Consider the following 23550-nt stretch of genomic DNA (forward strand, 5'->3'; position numbering starts at 1 on the left):
TTTCATGAAAACAAGTTATTTAATTGATTCGCTGGCAGTATGCAAAAGTATTCGAATAGTCATCTATGCGAGTGAAAGAGAAATCTTGCTTAAGAGCAAAAACATAGGAATTTTGGTTGTCCTAAAAACTGATAGTTAAACGATTCCAGGTAGCCATAATCGTGGAGCCTTTCTCCATGATAGTGGCAAAGAGATAAAAAAAAGAGATGGTAGAGTAGATTCATAAAAGGATAGTGGAATCAAGAGTCATCCACTATTCGTTATAGACATTGATTAAATTAGCTCAAAAGCTTGAATCACGAGAAAGATCAAATATATTACTAAAGAATTATATATTCTCCCTCCACAATACTTACAAACAAGCTATTTTCACTAACTTGCTCGGAGTAAACAACAACCATGACTATATTCTACAACCCACAATGATTAGTGTCAGGTGAAGAACCTTTTCAAAATGTAGGAGGAACATGCAGTGAAGTAACAATGATCAAAGCTAAGGAATATTTAGACACGAACTACAATTCACCACTGCATTGCACAATAATTATATACGGTGCACTTAGCCAACATTTTGGAGCTTTGAGTAACTATTTGTTTCTACAAAGATCATCTAGGACCAGACAGTTCATCTGGTGGAATATTTGAAGTTGAGTCATAAGCAACGTAGAGATTGAAGGGGTTGTAATTTTTTTGGATCATATCCTCTTTCTTCCCCCATTGGTCCCACTTTTCTTCCAAACCTTGGCCTTCTAGCATTCTCACCACCTCAGACATCTTTGGTCTATCCAAAGGGGAACTTTGGGTGCATAGCAAAGCTATTTGAATTAACTTCTCTAGTTCACCCTCATCATAATCTCCCTGTAAATCTGCATCCACCAGTGTCTCTAACTTCTGCTCCTTCAGAAGTGCTTTCACCTGGGATTTAAATAATGTTATGTATTTCCCAATAAAATCCATTGCTCATTGGCTAATTGATCTAGTACTAATAGCATGTCTTAAGTGAACATAATAATACCTACCCATTCAAGCAACATAACCTCATCATTAATGGCAAGTCGTGCTAAATTGAAAGCCCTCTGTCCAGTTATTATCTCAAGAAGCATCACACCATATCCAAAAACATCAGTCTTCTCTGAAGACTTTCCAGTTGAGAGATACTCTGGTGGTATATGGCCAAGTGTCCCACGTACAGCAGTAGTAACATGAGTATTTCTGTAATCCATAAGCTTTGCTAAACCAAAATCTCCAACAACTGCTTCAAAGTCCTCATCCAATAATATATTAGCAGCTTTGATATCACGATGAATAATCTTTGGGTCACAATGATCATGCAGATAAGCAAGCCCCCTAGCTGCTCCCAGAGCAATACGCTTCCGAACAAGCCATTGAAGTGGTGGTTGTGATTCTGGTCGATCTACAAAATAAAATCAACATACATAAAACATTACTATTTGAAGGAAAAAACAAAATAAAAAAGCCTACTAAAATTTAACTACATGAAATTTCAATTGCTTTTGCACTATTTAGCTGCAGAGTTTATTTGTATTCTCTTTCAACCGCATCAAATGATGTGGTCAAACAAAACCGGATAATTTTGTGAAAAGAAAAAAAGGTACTGACAAAGGATTAAATTTAAGCAACTCATCTAAACTATTGTGTGAATGTGCTCCTGCTAGATATAACACATGTCTGACATACACAATTTTTATTTTACAAAAAGTAACAGAAACAAAGTAAGGCTCGCATAACTAACCGAAAAGGACATGTAAGAAAGATGAAAGGTCTTTTACTAGAGAAACAAGTTGAGGTAAATTAGCAATAAAAGAAATGCATATCACATTAATCTTCCTAGACATAGTAGCCTAATAGAGGTACCTCGTAAACATGAATCTACACTTCCATTAACCATGAAAGGATACACAAGCAATCTTTCAGTAGTTGTCATACAAAAACCAATCAGGCGAAGCAAATTTCGATGCACAGCCATGCTGATCATTTCCACTTCTGTTTGAAATTGTTTCTCCTCACTCCGGATACGTTCTTGGTTAAGTCTTTTTACTGCAACTAGATCACCATTTGTTAAGCGTCCTTTATAAACCTTGCCAAATCCACCTCTACCAAGAATATTTTTGTTATTAAAGCCATCTGTTGCAACTAGCAGTTCATGCAGCGAAAACCTTTTAAGTTGACCAAAGTTAACTTCAGGATCCTCCTCAGCTGCCGGTGGAAGACACAAAAATTAGATATGATTATCATAAATTAATCAGTGTGTATGCCATCTTTTCCTGCTAATCCACCAACCTGCAACATCAAAGAAATAATCTGGTGGCTTCCTTCTTTTGCAGTAAACAAATGCAATTACTGGAGCTGCAAACAAAAGTGCAGCGCCTACAGCAACTCCTCCAGCAATGACTCCAATAGATCTGAAACTATTACCTACAAGGATTAACAGAATTAAACGGAAAACTCTGTATCAATTCCAAAACTTTGCTTTGCATTGATGGAACAGAAAAAAAAAAAAAAAAAACAAAAGCTTGACATTATATTTACTCCCTTTCTTGTAATTGACAAAGGGTCACATAATGTTAAGATACCAGACAGAAAAGCAAAAGTAGAACTCCAAATGAATGAAAAATATACTGGTGTTCTTCAAACAAAAGAGGAACGACTAAGTACAAAATTGGAAACCCTTCTCTCACCCTCTCCTCTCATTCCACCCTCCTCTGTCACTCAAGTATTTCCCTTTTCTACCAACAGAATGCTAACAACATGCATCACCAAGTCAAAGAAACTCTTCCCCTGCCCCCTCTTTTCTTTTTTCTAGGATATACGTCCCTAAAAACTTTGGTCTTCTCCCTTGTTGACTCAGAATTAGGTCACACATTCACCTTAAGAAACTATATATCTAAGCATGCAGAAGATGTTCTTATTTAGGCATCCACATCGCCAAAGATCATTGTTCATAGCAAGCAACCTGTCTTTTCTTTAAATTTAAAACTAGTATAAAAAAGTTCAGTCACGGAAATCATACAAAATTACATAGCAAGCATTTGGAAAAAAACCCTGCAACCTATCCATTATTATCAATACCTCCATTTCTCTTTGCCTTTTGGCAGCAAAGGGCGAAGGAAATGTTGGTAGTATAGGGAATAGAACGGAGTGAATTCAGCTTGTAAAAGAAACAAATGTAAATGCCACCAAAATTGAACCTTTTAGACAGAATTAATTTGCAGTTGGATGACACCTTTTTTGAGTTTTTGATTATATTAGTGGTTTAAATTACATGGATCAAATTCTAGTTGGCCTGTAGAGTTTGATTGCTGCTCCAGTATTACAATTTTAAAGCAAAGTTGATTTGCTTTTAACTTTTTACTTGTAAGACAATAGTCTAAAGCCTAGTACTTTAAGAGCTATATTCTTTGAAAATTTAAATTCATTACCAACAATAAAGCAAATAATAACAAACCTGAAGGATTTTGTTTCTGTGTGGCGGGTGGTGAAATTGCAATGGCTTGCACCAAGTGAGTATTATTGCTAAAACTGTAAAAACGGACTAACGGGGTTAATAAATTGTGATGTAAGATTTATAATGCCACTCGAACAATAGTATGACTAAGAAAATGAGACTTTTCTAGATGCTCTAACATCTTATTTTTTCTTGTTTGTTAATTTATCTCAGGTTGATATTACTTATAAATATTGTTTTGTGGGAAAGCTGATTGTATAATTAGTGGTTAGGTAAGAATGAGTTGTAATATTAAATTTTATGCAGATTTACATTTATCTTATTAATTAGAGAGAACCTTTTGTAACATATAAGCTATTACACTCAAAATATTGTAGAAGACTCTCTGTCTCCCTTCTTCCATACTATATCATCACAAGAAAAACTCTCTTTTCTGTTTTTTTTTTTTCTCTAGTTTTACAACCTTTTATGTTTTTTCTGATTTGATAACATATGGCTATTGGCAAGTGTTGGTGCGTGGTTCTCCCAATGAGCTCATCTGAACAAAATTCTTATTTGTACCAACCTGATGGGAGTAAAACGTGAAAATGAACCATTGGCTGGGACATTCCCTGTTAAGTTGTTGTACGATAAGTCACTAGATTCAACAATGATCATGGTGTCAGGTTTTAGACAAAATAACACAACACTAACATAGCAATGTATCCAGACATATAGTTAAACTCACAGAACCATCAGTGTATCAATATTGGTCAAACCCATAGGAATCATTCCTGTCAAGTTGTTTTTGTTGAGGCGCCTAGTTCAGGGAGTAGAGCCATTTGGTTAGCAGATAATAAACTATTGAACACAAACAATGATTAAGTAGCAAGTGCAGTGAGCGTGTGCCATAATGTTATACAAACATGTATTTCATGTGATTAAGTAGGATGATACTTCTCTTGGGGCAATAGCTCAAAGCATAATACAAGATATGTTGGAACTGAAATGGTATTGTGGATGCATAATGTGCCACCATTTTATGAATGCTAAAAAAGAAGAAACAAAAATGAAATTTAATTGAATAAGTTTTGCTGATTAAGATATGAGAAAAGGAAAGCAGGTCATACAGGGATTGTAGTTTTTTAAGATTGCCTAATTCTTCTGGAATTTGACCAGTAATCTTGTTCGAGTAAAGATCCAAACTCAGCAAGTTTGTCAAATTTCCAAGCACATTTGGGATCTCCCCAGTTATATTATTGTTATGAAGTTCCCTGTCATGTAAAAGAAAACTATTTAGATTTTGGCAGAGTAATGAGTCCAGTGCATAACAGAAAATGGCACTACAGGTAATTTTCTGAGAGACACAGTTACAGCATTTACTTTTAGAATAACCTTGCCTAATAATACTAGTTTCAACCAACAATCAAGAATTACAAGAAATAGTTGATGAAATGTCAATAAAAAAAAGTAGTGTCATGCAAAATCTGTTCAGCAAAGGAGGCATAACTTACAGATATTCCAAATTTGGGAGCTGGCCAAGCTCTGGAACAAGTTGACCCGAAAGGTTGGTATTTCCAAGATACCTGGCCAAACAACTTTTTTCACTTTGTGCAAAATCTTTTATAAAGCCACAAGTAAAAATAGCAGAAATCTTACAAACGGGTTACGCTACTTTCACCGTTACAAGTAACATGAAACCATGTGCAAGGAGTTAAAATATTAGGATTCCAATTACGAAGAGCATCAGTAGGATCTATGACATTGTTCTTGAATACTGTAAGGGCATCACCTGTCATAGAAGTAATATTTGAGTGCCATTAGAAATGAACTGAATATATTAAATTGACAGGAGTAAAAAATCAAACAGGTATTGTGCTGCTTTCAATGAAATTGGGTGATATACAGAAAGTAAAAAATTGAAGCTCATGTTCATCAATAACTCTCCAAGCATAACACTGAAACATTCTCAGTTTACAACCTCCAAAAATCCCGAGCTATGCACCAACACACCACAGAAAATTTAAAAGGAAAAAGTCAGTATTTTTTGTCCTCTAAATGGGTTTCAATTTATCCTCTAAATTTTGAGTTCTATTTAATTTCATAGTTTGTGTTTTTATATTGCATACTCTGTTATGCGGAACTACTGAACCAATTCCAATAATGAAGAAAAGCCAAATACTAACTCCATGTCTAGTTTTCATCTGAGCGAAAACAACAGAGCTGAAAAGTCAACAACTCATAAAAGAACAGAAACAAGAAAACAAACAAAAACAATCAATTGAAGCACCAAGTAAGTACAAAACGTCACCTTCTGCATTTCCAGAAACCCTGAGCACCAAGTGAAGAACGACCCAAAACAGAATATACAAGCATATTAAAGATGGAACTCGCTCCTTGTTGCTCATCATCTTCAATCATGTACATGTACATGCACATGCACATGCACATGCACATTAATATGAATATTCCTCTTCAAGTTCATAAGCAGATAGATCTCATTGACCATAAGATCTTCATTGCATTATCAGTCAACTTAGAGTTGTACCTATCACAACGTAGAAACAATAATAATTAGCCTACGATTGTCCCCACCACCATCTGCATACTTTAACTCAGTCCCAAAGTCTTGCTTTTGCATTTTTCCAAGTTTAGCTTTTTGCTTTTCTTTGGCTTAATAATTCTTTAATCTCTTTAACTAATTATGTTCTTTTATTTTCCTTATTTCTTCTTGTTTGGGGATCACTTTTCAACAAGTGCATTGGTACATGTTATTGTTATCCCTTAGTTTTTCATCATTTCATGGATATTTACAACTCATTCTCCTTTTCCAAAGAATAAGTCAAATTAGGAAAATGATATTTTGAAACCAATTTTTTGACACCATTTTGACACTGCACACATGTTAGAATGTGGTTGGACGATTTCAAATTAAAAAAAAAAAACTTTGTTTTTTCTCTTCCAAATATGTCCTTGTCTCAGCTTTTTTTAATTTGAAATCGTCCAACCACATTCTGACACGTATGCAATGTCAAAATGGTGTCAAAAAATGGTGTCAAAATATCATTTTCCATCAAATTATTAATATTACTCATTCACACCTAACTAAATAAATAGAAGATGACAACTATAACAACTCAACAAGTAAAAAAAAATTATTAAAAACATAATTTTTTGACATGGCTTTCCTCATTCAATCATCATTGGTAATGACTACAAATTTATAGATAATGACTTCAAATAGTTTTTGCAACAATTCAAGATAAAATATCATGTATCATCAATTGAGCGCCCACAAACATATAGGTCAAGTTAAAGCAAGCAACCAATGATGCTAAACGATTTCAAAAAAAAGATTGGGCATTCAACAAAACAACCTCAAAACAACAATGCTCCTTCTTTTACTAAGGATTATTAAAGATCCTATATTAATTATAAATAATACCTAATTGTAATATGTAAGTGAAGAGAAAAATAACCTTACTCAATTAGTTTAATGAGATTGAATTAGGTTTAAAATTTACTATACCTTAATATGATATGAAAGTCATAAAAGTTTATCCTAATCAAGATTTAAACTTATCATGTCACCTATTATTATATCTCATTCAATTCTCATGTTTAATATCCTAGACAAAACGAGAGTGTATAGAATCAATTAGTGAAGTTAAGTTAGACATAATTTATACTACTTAAATAAAGATTGAAATACTATGAAATCTATTTCCTTATCTTAATTTTTGTAATCTTTAAACTTACATCTCAAATAACCTTGTTTTATATACATTTGTAAAGAATAAAAACAGTTTCTTATTAATTAAAATTAACTAATATTGAGAAATTGTTTTATATTAATTTTTTTTTATTTCCACGTATAGTAATTTAAAAAGGACTATTTATTTTTCTTTTTTAAATATTTACGAAGAATTTTATTGAGGCAAGTAGAACTATAAATTGTTTTAGGAGGCATAGCTTATTTTATTTTCCCGTCACTATTGTGATTTATTACAACTTTATGTATTCACCCTAAACCTACATAATTCCTCTTTGAACTTCTCATTTTATGTGCTTTAATTCCAAATATTGCGTGTTTTGGAGAATCGCAAACGATGATGCATGAGAAGATTAACTACAATGATTTTAATCTTTAGAAAGCAAGTCATTTGTTGTTATTACTTACTTTTAAGGTCCGTTTAGAAGGGTTGTTTAATATGAAAGGGAAGAAAATTTGAGAAATTAAAGAATTTTAATATGAAAGGAAAAAGAAAATGTAGAAAACTATTAACACAATAAATTATTTTATCTCTTTAATAAAATCAAAGTATTTGGAAACGATCATAGGATTAACTATAAGAGTTTTATAATCTATAAATCACTAAAATAAAATTATTGAAGTTTTTTTTGTGATTATAATTCATTATGGGAAATTTTTATTTATTTATTATAATAATAATAAGAAGAAGAAGAAGAAGAAATAATTAAAAAATTATATTAAAAATAATAAACAAAATTATTTTCAATAAATAAATAAAATAATTTTTCTTTTAATTCATTGATTTTACAGAATTTATTCACTTTATTTTGATTTTGGTCTACTAGCCTACTTGATCTCTCTCAATTATTTGATTAATATCCCAAAATTCATAGGAAATATGAATTCTTGATTAATGAAATGATGGTGGGACTTAGCTGTCTTCATCAATTGTAACCCAACAACTTTAACTTTTTATAGTGCACCCTCTTTTACATTTTTCCTCACTTTTTCTCAAGGAAATTAATTCAAATATCATTATTCGTCATTGCTGATTAATCGCCTTTAGCTATAATAGCAACAAAAGAGAGTATATAAGTCCTTTTAGCTATTAACATTATTAACATTAAGATGCATGTAGTAATTATGTGGTGCAGGAAGCAAATATGACTCTTGAAATGGACCCTAATCCAAAAATTTGAACTAAATTTGCTTTTGCACCAACTTAACCTAACATAAGATTTACTTAACTCTAAATTCAGTCATTTTTATTCATTTATTTTTGGGTATGGATTTGTATGGTTGAAAGACTAATTTTTTTAACGTGACTTTACTGTTTTCGGACGTGAGAATCGTGTGTCCACTTACTTACTTCCAATCTGGACCACTCGATTGCACTCTTGATAAAAGAAGAGATATATAATATCAATCGAAGGTTACCAATTTATTTTATAAAAAAGTAAACTTTTATTACGATTAATTACCTATCTTGTCTATCTTATTTATTTTGAATATATCTTCACAACATAGCAAAATTTCTTTTTTATTTCCCATACTTCCTTGTCTTATATATTTTTCAAGCTCCAAGCCAAAGAAAAAAAGTAAATGATTTTCGCCTTTTGACATTTGCACGGTATCAGCCAACTTCATTATTGATGTGGGGCAACGACAACTTGCGAAAGCAAAAGAAGTTTGTGAAATGGTGAAATTTTAAATCAAATATTCACATATAATCAGAAATTAAGCTACAGACAAATTTAGTAAACACAAAAAGAAAAAGTTATGTAAGACGTGGAAATCATTGACATAAATTGTGTCATGTATAATAACTTATTTTTCATATAAATGATTAAAAATTAATCTTTTAAAAAAAGTTATTTGATAGTCATAGTTAGAGCCGTCAAAATGAGTTACAACCTGCAAGTCAACTTGACTCACCACGGGTTCGGACCGGGTTGGGTTTGAAAAAATTGAGTTTTTTTTATGCAGGTCAAATTTCAAGCCGATTCATTTAAAACCGGCTCATGCGGGTTGAACCTGTGGTGGGTCGGGTTGGCCCGCCAAACCACCTACCTAATTTTTTTTTAATTTATTATTTTATTTACGAAACTTATGACATATAAAAAACTTATTTGTATGTTTTTTGTTTTTGTTTTTGGATGACATTTGAATTATATTGTACTTTTTATTATTATTTTGAATTGTTTTCAGTTTAACATCATTTTTTGGAGTGAAATTTGTTTAAATTTAAATATAGAAAGTTTGCAATTTTTTTATTTAAAAAATTGTAATTAAATGGGCTAGTGAGCCAACCTATTTACCCACCAACCCGTGGTGGGTCGAGCCGGGTTCAGATTTTTTTGACTCGCTAATAAATGAATCGGGTTGGGTTGGTTCACTAAGTGATCAACCCGTAGAGGGTCGGATCGGGTTAAGCCAAATCGGATTAAGCCGGATTACCCGTTTTGACAGCTCTAGTTATAGTAATATTTAAAAATAATGTAGATATAAGTAAGGAGGACAAGGATTAAGAATGAGAAGGTTAACATGAGATGAAATATAGTAATAAATTGTAAAAAAGTGATTTTGAGGAAAAAGAAAGTGAAGAAAGAGGAAGAAAGATGAAATTGAATGAGAAGTAGGTGATCATGATGAACTCAACAACACCATATTCACAATTATACACATGAATTTCGCCCGTGATCAACTATTTCCTTTAATGTATACTACAAACACAATGCACTGTCATTATCTTACAAACGGATTCTATATTTTTTCCAATCTTCCAAATTCAAGAATGATGATGGAGAAACTAAGACACTTTATTCAAATTCTAAATCATGCATAATGTTAAAATAAAACTTGAAAATGAAGATAAAGCTATATTTTTTTTCCCTGAAACGTTTGAGCATTTTAAATATGTTTTGTTGTTTAAGAAGAAATGTAGAAGGGGTTCAAACCTCAATTAGGATTAAGGAGTTCTAAAAGTTTCAAGATCTTAAAGCAGACCACACTAGAATCAGATTAAGTAACTCAAAATTAAAAAAAAAAAATAAGAAAAAAGACGAAAAAAAAAAAGTTTAATCAATGTAGTAAGATATAGGTTAAAAAGACCTGTGTGATACTTTTATTACAAGATAGATCACTATTGTCTATAAAAAGAAAAAAAAGGAGAGCAGAGAAAATTCTCATTTTTCATTAGTCTAGAAAAATTGCATTTGTGTCTAATAATTACAAATATGTAAGATGTAGGTTATAGAAGTAAATCCTTGTAAGTAGAAATAACAATCCTAAAAAATTTGTTATCCTAAGATAAAATCATTTCTTTAACAACACTAAAATTATATATATATATATATATATATATATATATATATATATATTAATTAAAAACATACGATAGTTTGAATGTGTTTCTTTTTATTTATTAGAGATCGTAAATATACAAATTATATGAACTAAAATAGGTATCTAATTATTTGTAAGAAAAAGATCGAGATGACTACCATGATGAAAAAGAATTACAACAGGAGAAGTAGACGAATTAAATGAACCATTTGACCAAGATCCACTACGTTGATTACTTTAACTAGTGTCATCCAAATTGTTGTCGTTGCGATTGAACCAATAACAATTGTGTGCATGATGGTTGAAGCATTATTACGAGGAGTGACCAATGTCCCATGAGGTGTGCATGGTGGTATGATAAGTAATGGTTTATATATTCGCTAAGCCAAATTCCTCGAGAGTCAGCATAGAATGGGCTTAAAGGAAGGAAGGCAAAAGGGTTGTTATAATGGATTAAGGTAGTTACACCATGAAAGGATTAAGACTAAGGGTGGAAGGGTTAAGACTGAGGGTGGAAAACGGCCAACTTATCCTAATTAAGTTTGGCTCGATGTTAACCCACCAAAAACGGATCGGGCAAACTTGGCCTGCCAATTGAAAACAGGTTGAACTTTACAACCTGGCCTGACCCGTTGTTGGGTTGACTCGCCCATTTTTTTTTGTCATCGAAAGTCTAATACCACATGGAAACAGGCAGACAATGTTTATTGTCTACATGAAAAAAATTTGATGACGTGTTGTCGGACTAATTATAGGCTGAAAAGGGTTTTCGTTCGGGTTGTCTTAGATATTGGATGAGTTGTATCAAACCTTAGCTGAGTTGTATTAAATCTTGGCCGAGCAACATCAGACCTTGGCTGAGATATATCAAACTTTTGTCAGGTTGTCAAGTTGTGTTAGTATGAAGTGTTGCAACACTAGTTCCTTTTTTTTTAATGAAGTTGAGTTAGTGGGATGGCCCAATTGACTTGCAGGATTGGCTTGTCGGCTGCCAAGCTTGGCAAGCTGGGTTGGTTTGGGCTCACAGGATGAAAATGTTGTCCTGATCCGCCTTTCTTGGTCGGGTTGGCAAGCTGACCTGCTAGGCTTGACCCTTTTTGTAATTCCTAGCTTTGACAAACTAGAGAGTAGTTGTTGTACCAAACAATGACTATTAATAGGAACATCAACATTTGCCAACTAATCAGAGGTTTGTTTGATTCGTTGGCAATATGCAAAAGCATTCGAATAGCCATTCATGCGAATGAAAGAGAAATCTTTCTTAAGAGCAAAAACATAGGAATTTTGGTTGTCCTAAAAAATGATAGTTAAACGATTCCAAGTAGCCATAGTCGTGGAGCCTTTCTCCATGATAGTGGCGAAGAGATAAAAAAGATATGATAGAATAGATTCATAAAAGGATAGTGGAATCAAGAGTCATCCACTATTCGTCATCAACATTGATTAAAGTGGACGTTCCTTCCTAGATTAAGGGATAATATGGTGAAGAACTTTGGTAAATCGAGGATTAGTTTCAAAAACTTCAGCCCACATAGCATAATGGTTCTTCTCCATGTCCAACATAAAAGATATGTTATTTTGTATATTAGTAACCATGAATGTTGGGTAAAATTAGGTTTACCCTTGGAAGATTTTGGAGGAGGAACCATGGTGATTGGTGAGGAGTCAATGGTTGAAGACATGACGTCAACAGTAGGGCATGGGTGCATGATGGAAAGAAGAGGCGGCAATTGGGCTGGCAAGTGGTGGTGCATAGTCAATGCAGTGAGTCTTTGTCAAAATGGAGACATGTTCGTGTAGTACCCACCAAAACAGATTTATTTATCATCCCTAAAAACATATAATAGTTTGAATGTATGTCTTCTTATTCATTAAAGATTTACATAAATACACAAACTATATGACCTAAAATAGGTATCTAATTATGCACAACATAATTATACAGGAAATTAAAAACCTAATTATAGAAAAATAATTAGCTTAATCACAAAAAAATAATTTCTAATTAGCTTAATTAAAGAAAAATGGTATTCATTCTATATCTCTCTCACACATGATAATTTTTTTTATATATTTTCAGATAATTAAAATTAACAATGATGAAAAGTTTATTTTGACAAAAAAAAATTATAAAATTATGTCATTAATTTATGATTAATTTGGAAGTGTAATAATTTATGTTTTCCATGTGTAAAAATTAAAGTCATCAAACAATATAAATCCTAATAATTTTTAACTTTCCTCATTTTATCACTTTGGAGAGGAAGAAAATTGATTTTATGTGTCCATTAATTTGTTGAGAAAGGAAAGGTTACATACCTAGGTTTCACTAAGTTTGTCTTTACTACAACAAAAGAAAAATTTGTGAAACAACTAACCAGAGAAAGATAATTTCCCCCAAATTATCCTTTTCACTTAAATATAAAAATGGTGAGAAAATTTCCTAGACAAGATGACTTCTCAAAATTGTCCTTTTTGTCTTCCAATAATCATAATCAATTATGCTATATATAATTGATTATACACTTATTTAAAAAGGAACATTAGTTTCACATAAATTGAACATAAAATATTATAAAAGGTGTATTGTATATGGTCGGGTATCCTTCGACCTTATCAACTATGATCTCTTTTTAAGATAACTTAGTGTAAAGCACCTCTTGCATGTCGCATGTCGAAGACCAAGGTTAAGCATTGTCTACTGAGGACCAAGTGCTACATGTCAAAGGTTAAGCGCTAATAACTGAGTGTCATATGCCACATAGATGGTCAAGTGCTACTTACCAAAGGTTAAATGCGGCTTGTTTGCCACATGCCGAAGGCTAAGTACTACCTACTGAAGGTTATGTGTTGTCCGTTGAGTGTCATGTTCTACTTGCTAAGGACAATGTGTTGCCAACCAAGACTAGATGTCGCTTACTAATAGCTAGGTGTCAGTTGTCGAGGACTACGTGCCTCCTACTAGTATCATGTGTCGTTTGTCGAAGTTAATGGTGATCTACTTAGGCACAAGCCAACCCTAAAAGACCAATGTTTAACTACTTCTACTCGGCTACAAGCCGACTTGTATACCTGCTTCTACCCGACCAGAAGTCAACCCTATAAGAACAATGTATGACTTCTTCTACCTAGCCACAAGTCAGTATGTCTGGTTGCTTCTACGTGGCCACAAGTTGGCCATGTAAGAACAATGTCTAACTGCTTCTACTCAGCCATAAGCCAGCCTGTATGACCACCACTACTCATTCATAAGTGTGTTTGTCTAACTACCTTCTAGACTAACAAAGCTAATGACGTATTACTTTGTAACTTAGCATAATATGTATCAAACAAATGGCTCATGTGGTAAATGGGCCACTGGACTCACCCATGCTCGTATAGGTGAGGACCCATAAACACATAATTACTTTATAAATAGTAATTTAAGTTCATTATTACAATATTAATTGATATATGACGCATATGAGTAACTTGTAAAAGTGTCTTTTGCAAGTACATCCCTTTCAATCTTAAAGAGGCGTGGACTTTGAACATCTTAATTTGAAGAGTAAGAAGTTTTTGCTAAAAGAAATTTGAAGAGTTTTCCCAATATATACTCAAGCATGTAAAAACTAAAAATACTTCTATCGTTATATACAAATAATTTTTTATTTTCTCTAAACTTTTTTATTTATTTCTCATCTTTTGTTTCCTTCAATTTTTATCTTAATCCAAAAAGAACTACATTTTCACCCTATTCCTCTTCTCATTTTTCTTATTTCTCACTTTCTAAATAAAGCATATTTTGATTAGCCTTAAGTTTTGTGAAAAATAGACCAATTGGAGACATAAGCAGGAATGGACTCACACCACTAAATAGATAATTTATGGGCAATTTAACTTCTAATTTTATTATTCATATCTTATTTTCAATCATATAGTGTCCTCCTAAATTAAAAAGAAACACTTTAATCACTCTTAATTCAATAACTCTGTTCGAAGTTGAAGATTTTTTTACACTTGAATCTAAATCAAAATGAGATTAGAGTACACTTTGAGAAGTAGACATTGTTGAACAAAAAATTGAAGACAGGCTGTTACCAAAGAAATAAAAGGAAAAAAACAAAAGTGTCACGTGTGAAGTTTATTTATGCTCATATACATTATAGGTCATATAATGCAAGTACTTTATATTATATGCTTTTTGATGTTTGTCCATTGTCCCTTGAGATAATGTTATTTATGATATTGCTTCATATTTTCTTTTATTTATTTTTTATGTAATTAGATCCATTAGTGACACACAGCATGAAGTGAGAAAAGAATAGTAAGGAAAGTCGTCTACTAATAAAAAATTAAGTTATACTCATCAATGCATAGGAAGTGTTGTTTGAATAAACTTTTCTACAATCATTTGAAAGAGAGAAAAAATAAATAAAACTTATAATTTCAGTGTATCTATCAATGTTCCTTTGTCTTGGAGAGAGATAGTTATCAATCTTCCATTCCCCACCACAAAGAAAATATATAAAATAAAATAGAACTCTTAATATTAATTAATTAGTTGAGTTTTAATGTTGTTATTCACATTGTTATTCTATCTATTCATAAACTTAAATACAATTAACGATTTTGCATTAAAAAAAAAAAGTATATCTCTTATGTATTTATGGTACATGTAGGTTCATATAACATAATCAAAACTTGTTGCTTGGGAAAATGCTAAAAGAAAGGAAGTATTGATGTATTATACATGGATATGTCTCCTAATTACATCAGTTTATCCATCCATATCAAGTATTTATTAATGTTTTAATCAGAACAGATATTTCTTTTTTACCAAATAGACATTTATTTTTCATCCTAATTAATTTCAATAATTACTTTTCATATTAAAATTGATATCATTTTGACTTATTATTAATATTGTTTTTTTTTTCTATACTTTGGACAATTTGAATAGTCGAGAATGACACTTTAAATCTTGTAATTTGAATCAAAGATAAAAAATTAGGGTTAAATATGTTTTTCATTTCTTAATTTTTAGTAAAAATTGGAATTAGTCTTTCTTCAAAATTTTAGTCTAATTTAATCCCCAATTTTATAAATATATAAATTTAGTCTTTTTAATCAAATTTTGTTAATTTTAATTGATGTTTTAAACGTGTTTTTAGTTAATATTGAAGTAAAGATGTGCCAAACAATGTAAATAATCCAAATACTATCATCAAGCATACTTGAAACTCAAATAAATCTAACAAAATTTAGTTTATAAAACAAAATTTATACATTTTTTTTAAGTTTGAAAACTAAATTAAATTAAAGTTTTGAAAGACTAATTTCAATTTTGAATCAAAATTAGTTATGGAGAAAAATATTTATCTGTAAAAAATTATGAGTAGTTGGAATTGGGATGTGTGATAGCTCATAAGCTGCAGAAAATCACAAGATTCATTTTTTTTCATCACAGTTGGGTGACACAGAGAGAAGCTGTTTCCAAGAGACACTTTTACCAACTTGGCTCACCCTTTCATGTATTATGTCACAGGTTGAGTTTCTGAGATAACATAGTAGAAAAGAAATTAAAAAAAATTGTTAATAACTTTTTTTAATAATTTTTTATAATTACTATTTTATTAGTTTTTATATTTTTATTTTTTAATAATTTTTTGATAATAAATTATATATTATTATTTTATTGGATTTTATATTTAAAACAGTATAAAAAAATTATTAAAAAAACATTTTTAAAAAAATCTGTTAATGTTGCTGAGATCAAATTTAAATCATAACATTATTTTATTAGCCGTCATAGTTCTTCACGTGAAACACCATTTCAACTGTGACACTGCTCAAACACTATTCCATCAAGAAAAGGAAAATAAATTACATTCCCACAAAACATCAACATGTGAAGATATAATCTTCTTCAGAATTATCGCTTATGTTTTGAGGATTAAATAAAAAATTAAAAAATTTTAAAATTGAGTATATTTAAAACAATAGTAAATAAGCTTATATTAAACATAAATATATAATTTTAATTATTGAAAATATTAAAATACATGTTACCAGTTTTTCATTAAACAATATGTTCCAGTAAGTACAAGTCTGTACTGAAGTAATTACGGATTATTTGATTTCCCTTAGTTTTAAAATTTTGTAAAATAATTTGATATAAAAAGATAATTAAAGAACTAAAATGAATTTCAAATAAAGTATTATAAAATTTTAGTAGGAAAAGAGTATATTTGAGAATCACAAAGTAAATTAATTTAATATGCAGAATCAAATAAATTAAAATACGTAATCCTGCTATAGAAAATTTAAATTAATTTTTTTACTTATTTATTGTATCACAATAAAAATATAAATATTTATAAAATGTTAATAATATAATAATTATATAAAAATAATTAATTTATATTAAAACATTATGATAAGTAATAAAAAGTTTACGATACAATAATAAGATAGATGTTGTAAGAATTTAATAGATTATATTTTAATATAATTTATTATATATAATTTTTATGAATTTTGTTTTGGCGTTTTTTAACTTTGTTTGTTTTATTTCCTTTCTTGACCTAATTATTTTCCTCAACTTAGAAGGAAACAAGCCCTGTATGAGTGACACTTAAAATATAAATATGAAATGAAAACATAATTTTAATATGCTAAAGTCTAAAATACAAGTGTACCATAAGGTTAGACGACCACAACAGATGAACCAGACAATAGTATATTAATGCAGGGATACTCCTTGATTAAAAATTATGGTAAGTATGATTAAAAGTAATAGATCGGGTTAAGGTTTTATTAATTTGAAACTTATCTCACAATTATAAATAAAAGTGAAATGTATGAGATAAATGATATTATTTATTGTGTATTTAATACTATTGTTCTGTAATACAAGTTGTGTTCTGAATGATTTACATGAATGATTTAAAAGAAAATTGTGAAAGAGTTAAAAATTAATTCACCCTACACCCGAAATAACAAGTTATTATTATTATTATTATACTTGTTTGTATCATTTACATGAATGACAGTCATCAAGTGATAGAGATACAATATTATAGAGTTCTTTCATGAATTCAAAAACTCTCAAAATTCCTTTTTTTATCCAAACATACTATAAAGTTACTACAATCTCCACCAAGATCAAGTGGTATAAGATCACCCTAGGTCAGTGATTTAATTTAACCAATCATTTTCATTTGAACTCTAAAGTTCTGTGTTACATTAAATATTGAAATGGAGAAATTTATTGTTCATAAATAATTTTGTATATTCAAATAAGATGGACATCCATAAATAAATAAGGATTGCAAAAATATTTTATACATATTTAAATCCATGTTATTTTTTACTTTTTGTGTTTGGTTTTGTTAAGATTAAACTGAGGAGTACTGTGTGGAGATTCGGTGGGATTTCCCATGTTATATGTAGGATGCAAGTGGAGCTTCCAAACAAAGTACACCGGCTACCTCTGAAATGTAGAAAAAGGTTTTTCACGGACTTGTTTCAGCTCCATGTCTTGCTGAGGAGATTCCTTGGTTCATTGTTTTTGTCTCTGCCAAAAAGCAACCCCCTTTAATAGGTCACTCCTTCTTCCACATCACGGACCACTAAAATACAACAACATTTTTATAATACCATGCATGAATAATTCATGTATATCATATCATACCTTAGTATACTAGACACAATACTATATCCAACATCATTCATTCACAGCAACAAAGATTGTTAAAGTAAGACACCCTCTTCCTCCAAGGCCGCAACAATGGCCTCTGCTGGAAACAAAGTCTATGTTTTGCTGTGTTTCTTTGTGACAACGTTGTTGTTGTTGTTGAGTTGCGGTGGTGTTTGGGGGCAGACATCTGCTATCTTTGCCTGTGATGTTGAGAAGAACCCTGCTTTGGGGGGGTATGCGTTCTGTGACAAGTCTTTGGGGGTGAAAGAGAGGGTGGCAGACCTTGTGGGAAGGTTGACATTGCAAGAGAAAATAGGGAACCTGGTGAATGCTGCAGTGGATGTCAGTAGGCTTGGGATTCCCAAGTATGAATGGTGGTCAGAAGCACTTCATGGAGTGTCCAACGTTGGTCCAGGGACGCGCTTCTCCAACGTGATTCCTGGTGCAACCAGTTTTCCCATGCCTATTCTCACAGCAGCTTCTTTCAACACTTCCTTGTTTGAAACCATTGGAAGGGTGAGGCTTCTCTTGCTACTTTTCTCTTGTAGCTTTCCCTTCTTCACTGTTTGGCAAATACAGATTTGATGATTCTAGTAAACGTGTATATCGATGCTTGTTGATTCTATTTGAAAATTTCGCCATTACATTCACAATGCAGTTTTATATTGATTCAATGAAGGCACAATAGAAAAGTAACATCCAATGTTTTCAAACACCTAACTAGCACAACCTTCACTTCTCTTTATCTCTGTTTTCTGATTACATCGTATCACTTACCATGTTTACTTTTTTTTTTAAACTTTTTCGTGTCAAACAGCATTTTCAATGTCCAAAATCATTTTAGAAAACAGATAAGGACAAAAGTCATGTGATTTTCATTAAATTTTTTGTTGTATTCTCCTATTGAATTGAATTTTACCAAAAGCACTTTAAAGAATTACATCTTTCTCTAAACAGAAAAAACAAAATTTGCCTAGTAGTAGCCCTTTTCTTCTATTACACAATGAGGTTGAAACTATTGATTATTGTCTAAGAACAGAAGGTGGGATAGCTGAGGGCGTTGTTGTTTAATGCTTCTGCCTGGAAATAATTAGGATACAAGTTTTTGTGACTGAATAATAACAATATCAAACGAAAATGCAGGTGAGTTCTTAGAGGGAATTTGCAGAATTTTGAGGTTCTGAAACGAATTTATATAAAAGATAGTACTTTATTTGAAGTGATTACCGGTGACAAAGTTTTAAAATGAAACACGCACTCAATTTCAGATGGTACTTTAGAATTGAACTAAAAATGTAGAGTTGATGATGTTTGAAAACATGAAGCACTGTAGTACAAAAAAAGGGTCTCAAGTATGAAGTAAATGGCTACTTGATTGCAGGTGGTTTCAACCGAAGCCAGAGCAATGAACAATGTCGGGTTGGCTGGTTTGACATATTGGTCGCCAAACATAAACATATTCAGAGATCCAAGATGGGGAAGAGGCCTGGAAACACCAGGGGAAGACCCTGTGCTCACAAGCAAATATGCAGCAGGGTATGTCAAAGGTCTTCAACAAACTGATGGTGGGGACCCCAACAGGCTCAAGGTTGCTGCTTGTTGCAAACATTATACAGCCTATGATGTTGATAACTGGAAAGGAATTCAGCGTTACACCTTCAATGCTGTGGTAATGATAATCTACCATTGACCTAAAACTCATACACAAGTTCTTAAGGGTGGATTGGTGGGAATGCACAGAATCATTTTCATGCTTTTTTATGTCTTGCTTGTTGATTATTTTAGGTGACAAAGCAAGATTTGGAGGACACATTCCAACCACCATTCAAGAGCTGTGTGATTGATGGCAATGTGGCCAGTGTGATGTGTTCCTACAACAAGGTCAATGGAAAGCCAACTTGTGCAGACCCTGACCTCCTTAAGGGTGTTATCAGGGGCGAATGGAAACTAAATGGGTACTTTTCAGTCTTTCTAAATCTTAGTATCGTACCCTCTTCCTCCTATTTTGTTTTCATTTCTGAAATACTTATATTCTCAAATTATTTCTTACTTTGAACATTAACAGAGTATTGCTTAAATTTTCCAATAGTACCCAAAGAGATAAATGTACCGGTAGATGCATCATTGTAAATGTAGAGTGTGATTGGTTTGATAATTTTATTTTATCATGGAAATGATATAACCATTTTGCTTTCTTATGATGTGTACTTCACCTTAAACCAGAAACAAAAATGAGCCAGAGGGAGTTTATAATGATGTTTATTTACCATTGTTGTTGCTGTGTTGAGAATGATTTGAATATAATGGCCCTTGCAGATATATAGTTTCTGACTGTGACTCGGTAGAAGTGCTTTACAAAGATCAGCATTACACCAAGACACCTGAAGAAGCAGCAGCCAAATCCATTCTGGCTGGTAAAAAGGCTACATAACCACATATCTTTGTAATATCATGTCATTGTTTTTTTACTAGACGTTGAAATTCTTGAGTGTCTTCTTTCAATTTACATAAGAAATGCTTTTACTTATCTCTGCTATATACAAATTTTGATTAACAGGGTTGGACTTGAACTGTGGAAGATATCTTGGCCAATATACAGAAGGTGCTGTGAAGCAAGGGCTTATAGATGAAGCATCCATTAATAACGCTGTCTCCAACAACTTTGCCACATTGATGCGTCTTGGATTCTTTGATGGTAATCCAAGCAAGCAACCTTATGGAAATCTAGGTCCAAAAGATGTCTGCACTCCAGCAAACCGGGAACTTGCCCGTGAAGCTGCAAGGCAAGGGATTGTGTTGCTTAAAAACAGTCCAGCATCATTGCCTCTCAATGCCAAAGCCATTAAATCATTGGCAGTTATTGGACCAAATGCTAATGCTACTAGGGTCATGATTGGAAACTATGAAGGTATCAAAATTTCTACCTTTTATAATTTGCTTGTGCAACATGCATGTCACTCACCCATGATCATGCAAACAGGCCAAATTTAGCCGTTTGTCAAGTATTATACTTATCCATATTCAAAGTCTTACAGAAGGAAAAAAATAAGCTGGAAGAGTTTTGGAAAAAAAGTACTTGTCCACCTCACTGACTTAAATTAGTTGAAACCCACTTTGGTTTTGGAAAGATTGTTATTACATCATTTTGGTTCTTGAATAACTGTGTTTTAGGTGAAAATAGTCTAAGTTAATGTTTATTGAAACTAAATTGATGTTGTTAAATGATTGATGTTCCATAATACTTTTTCAGACAAAACTTTACTCTCTTCACATTGTTTGATGTCAGAAGTTGAAGACTTGCTATCTTCCCTTTCAGCTTAAGATCACAGTTAACAAGTGCCTAAAATTTTGCAGGCATCCCATGCAAGTATACATCACCCTTGCAAGGCCTAACAGCTTTAGTTCCTACAAGCTATGCTGCTGGGTGTCTTGATGCGCGGTGCCCGAATCCAGTACTAGATGATGCCAAAAAGATTGCAGCCTCTGCAGATGCCACAGTGATTGTAGCTGGTGCAAGTTTACAAATAGAGGCAGAAAGTCTAGACAGAACCAATATTCTTCTTCCAGGACAGCAGCAACTTCTGGTTACAGAAGTGGCAAAGGCATCCAAGGGACCTGTGATTCTTGTCATAATGTCTGGAGGAGGCATGGATGTGTCCTTTGCCAAAACCAATGACAAAATCACAAGCATCTTGTGGGTTGGCTACCCTGGAGAAGCTGGTGGAGCTGCCATAGCTGATGTGATCTTTGGGTTTCATAATCCAAGTAAGTCACTCAAAAAGGCCACCTTGGATAAACTTATCCCTAGGCTACACTCTTTAGCTATTAGAGATGCTTAATACACTTCATTTTCTTATGTATTTTTCCTTTTAAGTTGGTTAGACAAGTTAATCCAAAAGAACTGTAGTGTTTCATCCCTACAATATCTTCTGATAGCACAAAATTTTGATTCTAATGATGGCAGAAGTTTGAAACTCATGGATGCTTATGGTTGTCTGATTCAGGTGGTAGACTACCTATGACATGGTATCCACAATCATATGTAGAGAAAGTGGCAATGACCAACATGAACATGAGGCCAGATCCTGCAACAGGTTACCCTGGTAGAACATACAGATTCTATAAAGGGGAAACTGTTTTCTCATTTGGAGATGGATTAAGCTACTCCAGTATTGTGCATAAGTTAGTTAAAGTCCCTCAGAAGGTGTCTGTTCCCCTAGCTGTGGATCATGTGTGCCATTCCTCAGAATGCAAGTCAGTTGATGTTGATGGTGAACTTTGTCAGAACTTGTTCATTGATATTAACCTTAGGGTGAAGAACAAGGGGAATCTGAGCAGTGGTCATACAGTGTTTTTGTTCTCTACTCCCCCTGCAGTGCACAATGCACCTCAGAAACACTTGCTGGGTTTTGAGAAAATTCACTTGATGGGAAAATCAGAAGCACTGGTTAGGTTCAAAGTAAATGTTTGTAAAGATTTGAGTATAGTTGATGAACTTGGCAACAGAAAAGTTGCCTTAGGACAGCATCTGCTTCATGTGGGAAATTTGAAGCATCCTTTGAGTGTGATGATTTGAAACAATCCTTTCTGTTTTTTCCTCCCTGATTTTTGGAAAAAAATTTAAAGGAGACCAGAAATAAGTTGAGGTAATTGTAGCAAATTCTCTTATTTCTTCTCGTTCAAATATAAAAATTTGAAATGCTTTTAAGGCACTATGATGTTTGTTAGTATGACAATATCTTTACACTATTTAAGTTTCAGAAGATCTTCAATCACTAGGCAGAAACACGGATTTTGAATAAAATTACATACCATCAAACATCACCCTAAGGTTCATCAAGCACAATCATACATTAATAATTATATACCTGACTTTCAAAGGACATGTGTATTTAATATACTTTAACACTTTTCCATCGCAAGGGCTGTAACTATAATGTGTATGGGCAGCTCCCCTGATACATTGAGCATGACACGGTAAGCTGCGACTACTACCAACACTCTAGATAAAAACCTCTTCTCACTCTCACGAACAGTCATTATCATCTATTTTATTCAAATTACTACTAGAATCATGATAATCTCATCTATGCACTTATCATCAATACATCGCACAATGAAACAAAACATGATGGAATTCTCTCTTTATGAATAACTACTTTATCATTCCAATCATATACATCTTCATTTTAAATCCTCGTACCGACAGATAGTAAAATTACATTAAGACAACAAAACATAAAAAAAAATACAACAAAAAAAGTGTCCAACGGAACATGGAGGACACTCAATGGTGCTAAGGATCCTTGGAGCTCATTGGAATAT

The 23550-nt window shown here is 32.3% G+C and overlaps 2 protein-coding genes across 3 annotated transcripts; one reads left to right on the forward strand and one right to left on the reverse strand.

Moving 5' to 3' along the window:
• Nucleotides 1-296: 296 nt before the first annotated feature.
• LOC106774068 (BRASSINOSTEROID INSENSITIVE 1-associated receptor kinase 1-like) lies at nt 297-5995 on the reverse strand. 2 transcript variants are annotated; one of them, XM_014660897.2, is made up of 11 exons: nt 5757-5994; nt 5105-5237; nt 4960-5031; nt 4576-4719; nt 4194-4265; nt 4032-4103; nt 3467-3540; nt 2302-2436; nt 1876-2217; nt 1020-1414; nt 297-915 (listed from the first exon to the last, which is right to left on the reverse strand). In XM_014660897.2, exons 1-11 carry the CDS (start codon nt 5854-5856, stop codon nt 607-609), a joined length of 1848 nt encoding a protein of 615 aa, XP_014516383.1. In that variant the 5' UTR covers nt 5857-5994; the 3' UTR covers nt 297-606. The 2 variants fall into 2 exon arrangements, with proteins under 2 accessions (XP_014516383.1, XP_014516384.1); XM_014660898.2 differs by lacking the exons at nt 4032-4103; nt 4194-4265 and having other exon boundaries at nt 607-915; nt 5757-5995.
• A 12017-nt stretch (nt 5996-18012) lies between these two features.
• On the forward strand, nt 18013-22940 carry LOC106774299 (beta-xylosidase/alpha-L-arabinofuranosidase 2). The gene is made up of 7 exons (XM_014661246.2): nt 18013-18741; nt 19607-19894; nt 20011-20180; nt 20542-20639; nt 20783-21133; nt 21580-21990; nt 22230-22940. Exons 1-7 carry the CDS (start codon nt 18316-18318, stop codon nt 22799-22801), a joined length of 2316 nt encoding a protein of 771 aa, XP_014516732.1. The 5' UTR covers nt 18013-18315; the 3' UTR covers nt 22802-22940.
• Nucleotides 22941-23550: the final 610 nt, after the last annotated feature.

This window comes from Vigna radiata, chromosome 9, assembly GCF_000741045.1.
Source record: "Vigna radiata var. radiata cultivar VC1973A chromosome 9, Vradiata_ver6, whole genome shotgun sequence".
In the NCBI taxonomy this organism is placed as follows: domain Eukaryota; kingdom Viridiplantae; phylum Streptophyta; class Magnoliopsida; order Fabales; family Fabaceae; genus Vigna; species Vigna radiata.

Bases quoted from the DNA above. Each gene is read 5' to 3' on its own strand.
- LOC106774068 (XM_014660897.2), bottom strand. From the start codon at position 5,856: ATGATGAGCAACAAGGAGCGAGTTCCATCTTTAATATGCTTGTATATT. The intron at 4,104-4,193 runs GTGAGTTTAACT...TGTTGAATCTAG, and splicing joins ATTGATACACTGATGGTTCT to TGACTTATCGTACAACAACT. The intron at 1,415-1,875 runs GTACCTCTATTA...TTTATTTTGTAG, and splicing joins TGTAGATTCATGTTTACGAG to ATCGACCAGAATCACAACCA.
- LOC106774299 (XM_014661246.2), top strand. From the start codon at position 18,316: ATGGCCTCTGCTGGAAACAAAGTCTATGTTTTGCTGTGTTTCTTTGTG. The intron at 19,895-20,010 runs GTAATGATAATC...TGATTATTTTAG, and splicing joins GTTACACCTTCAATGCTGTG to GTGACAAAGCAAGATTTGGA. The intron at 21,134-21,579 runs GTATCAAAATTT...AAAATTTTGCAG, and splicing joins CATGATTGGAAACTATGAAG to GCATCCCATGCAAGTATACA.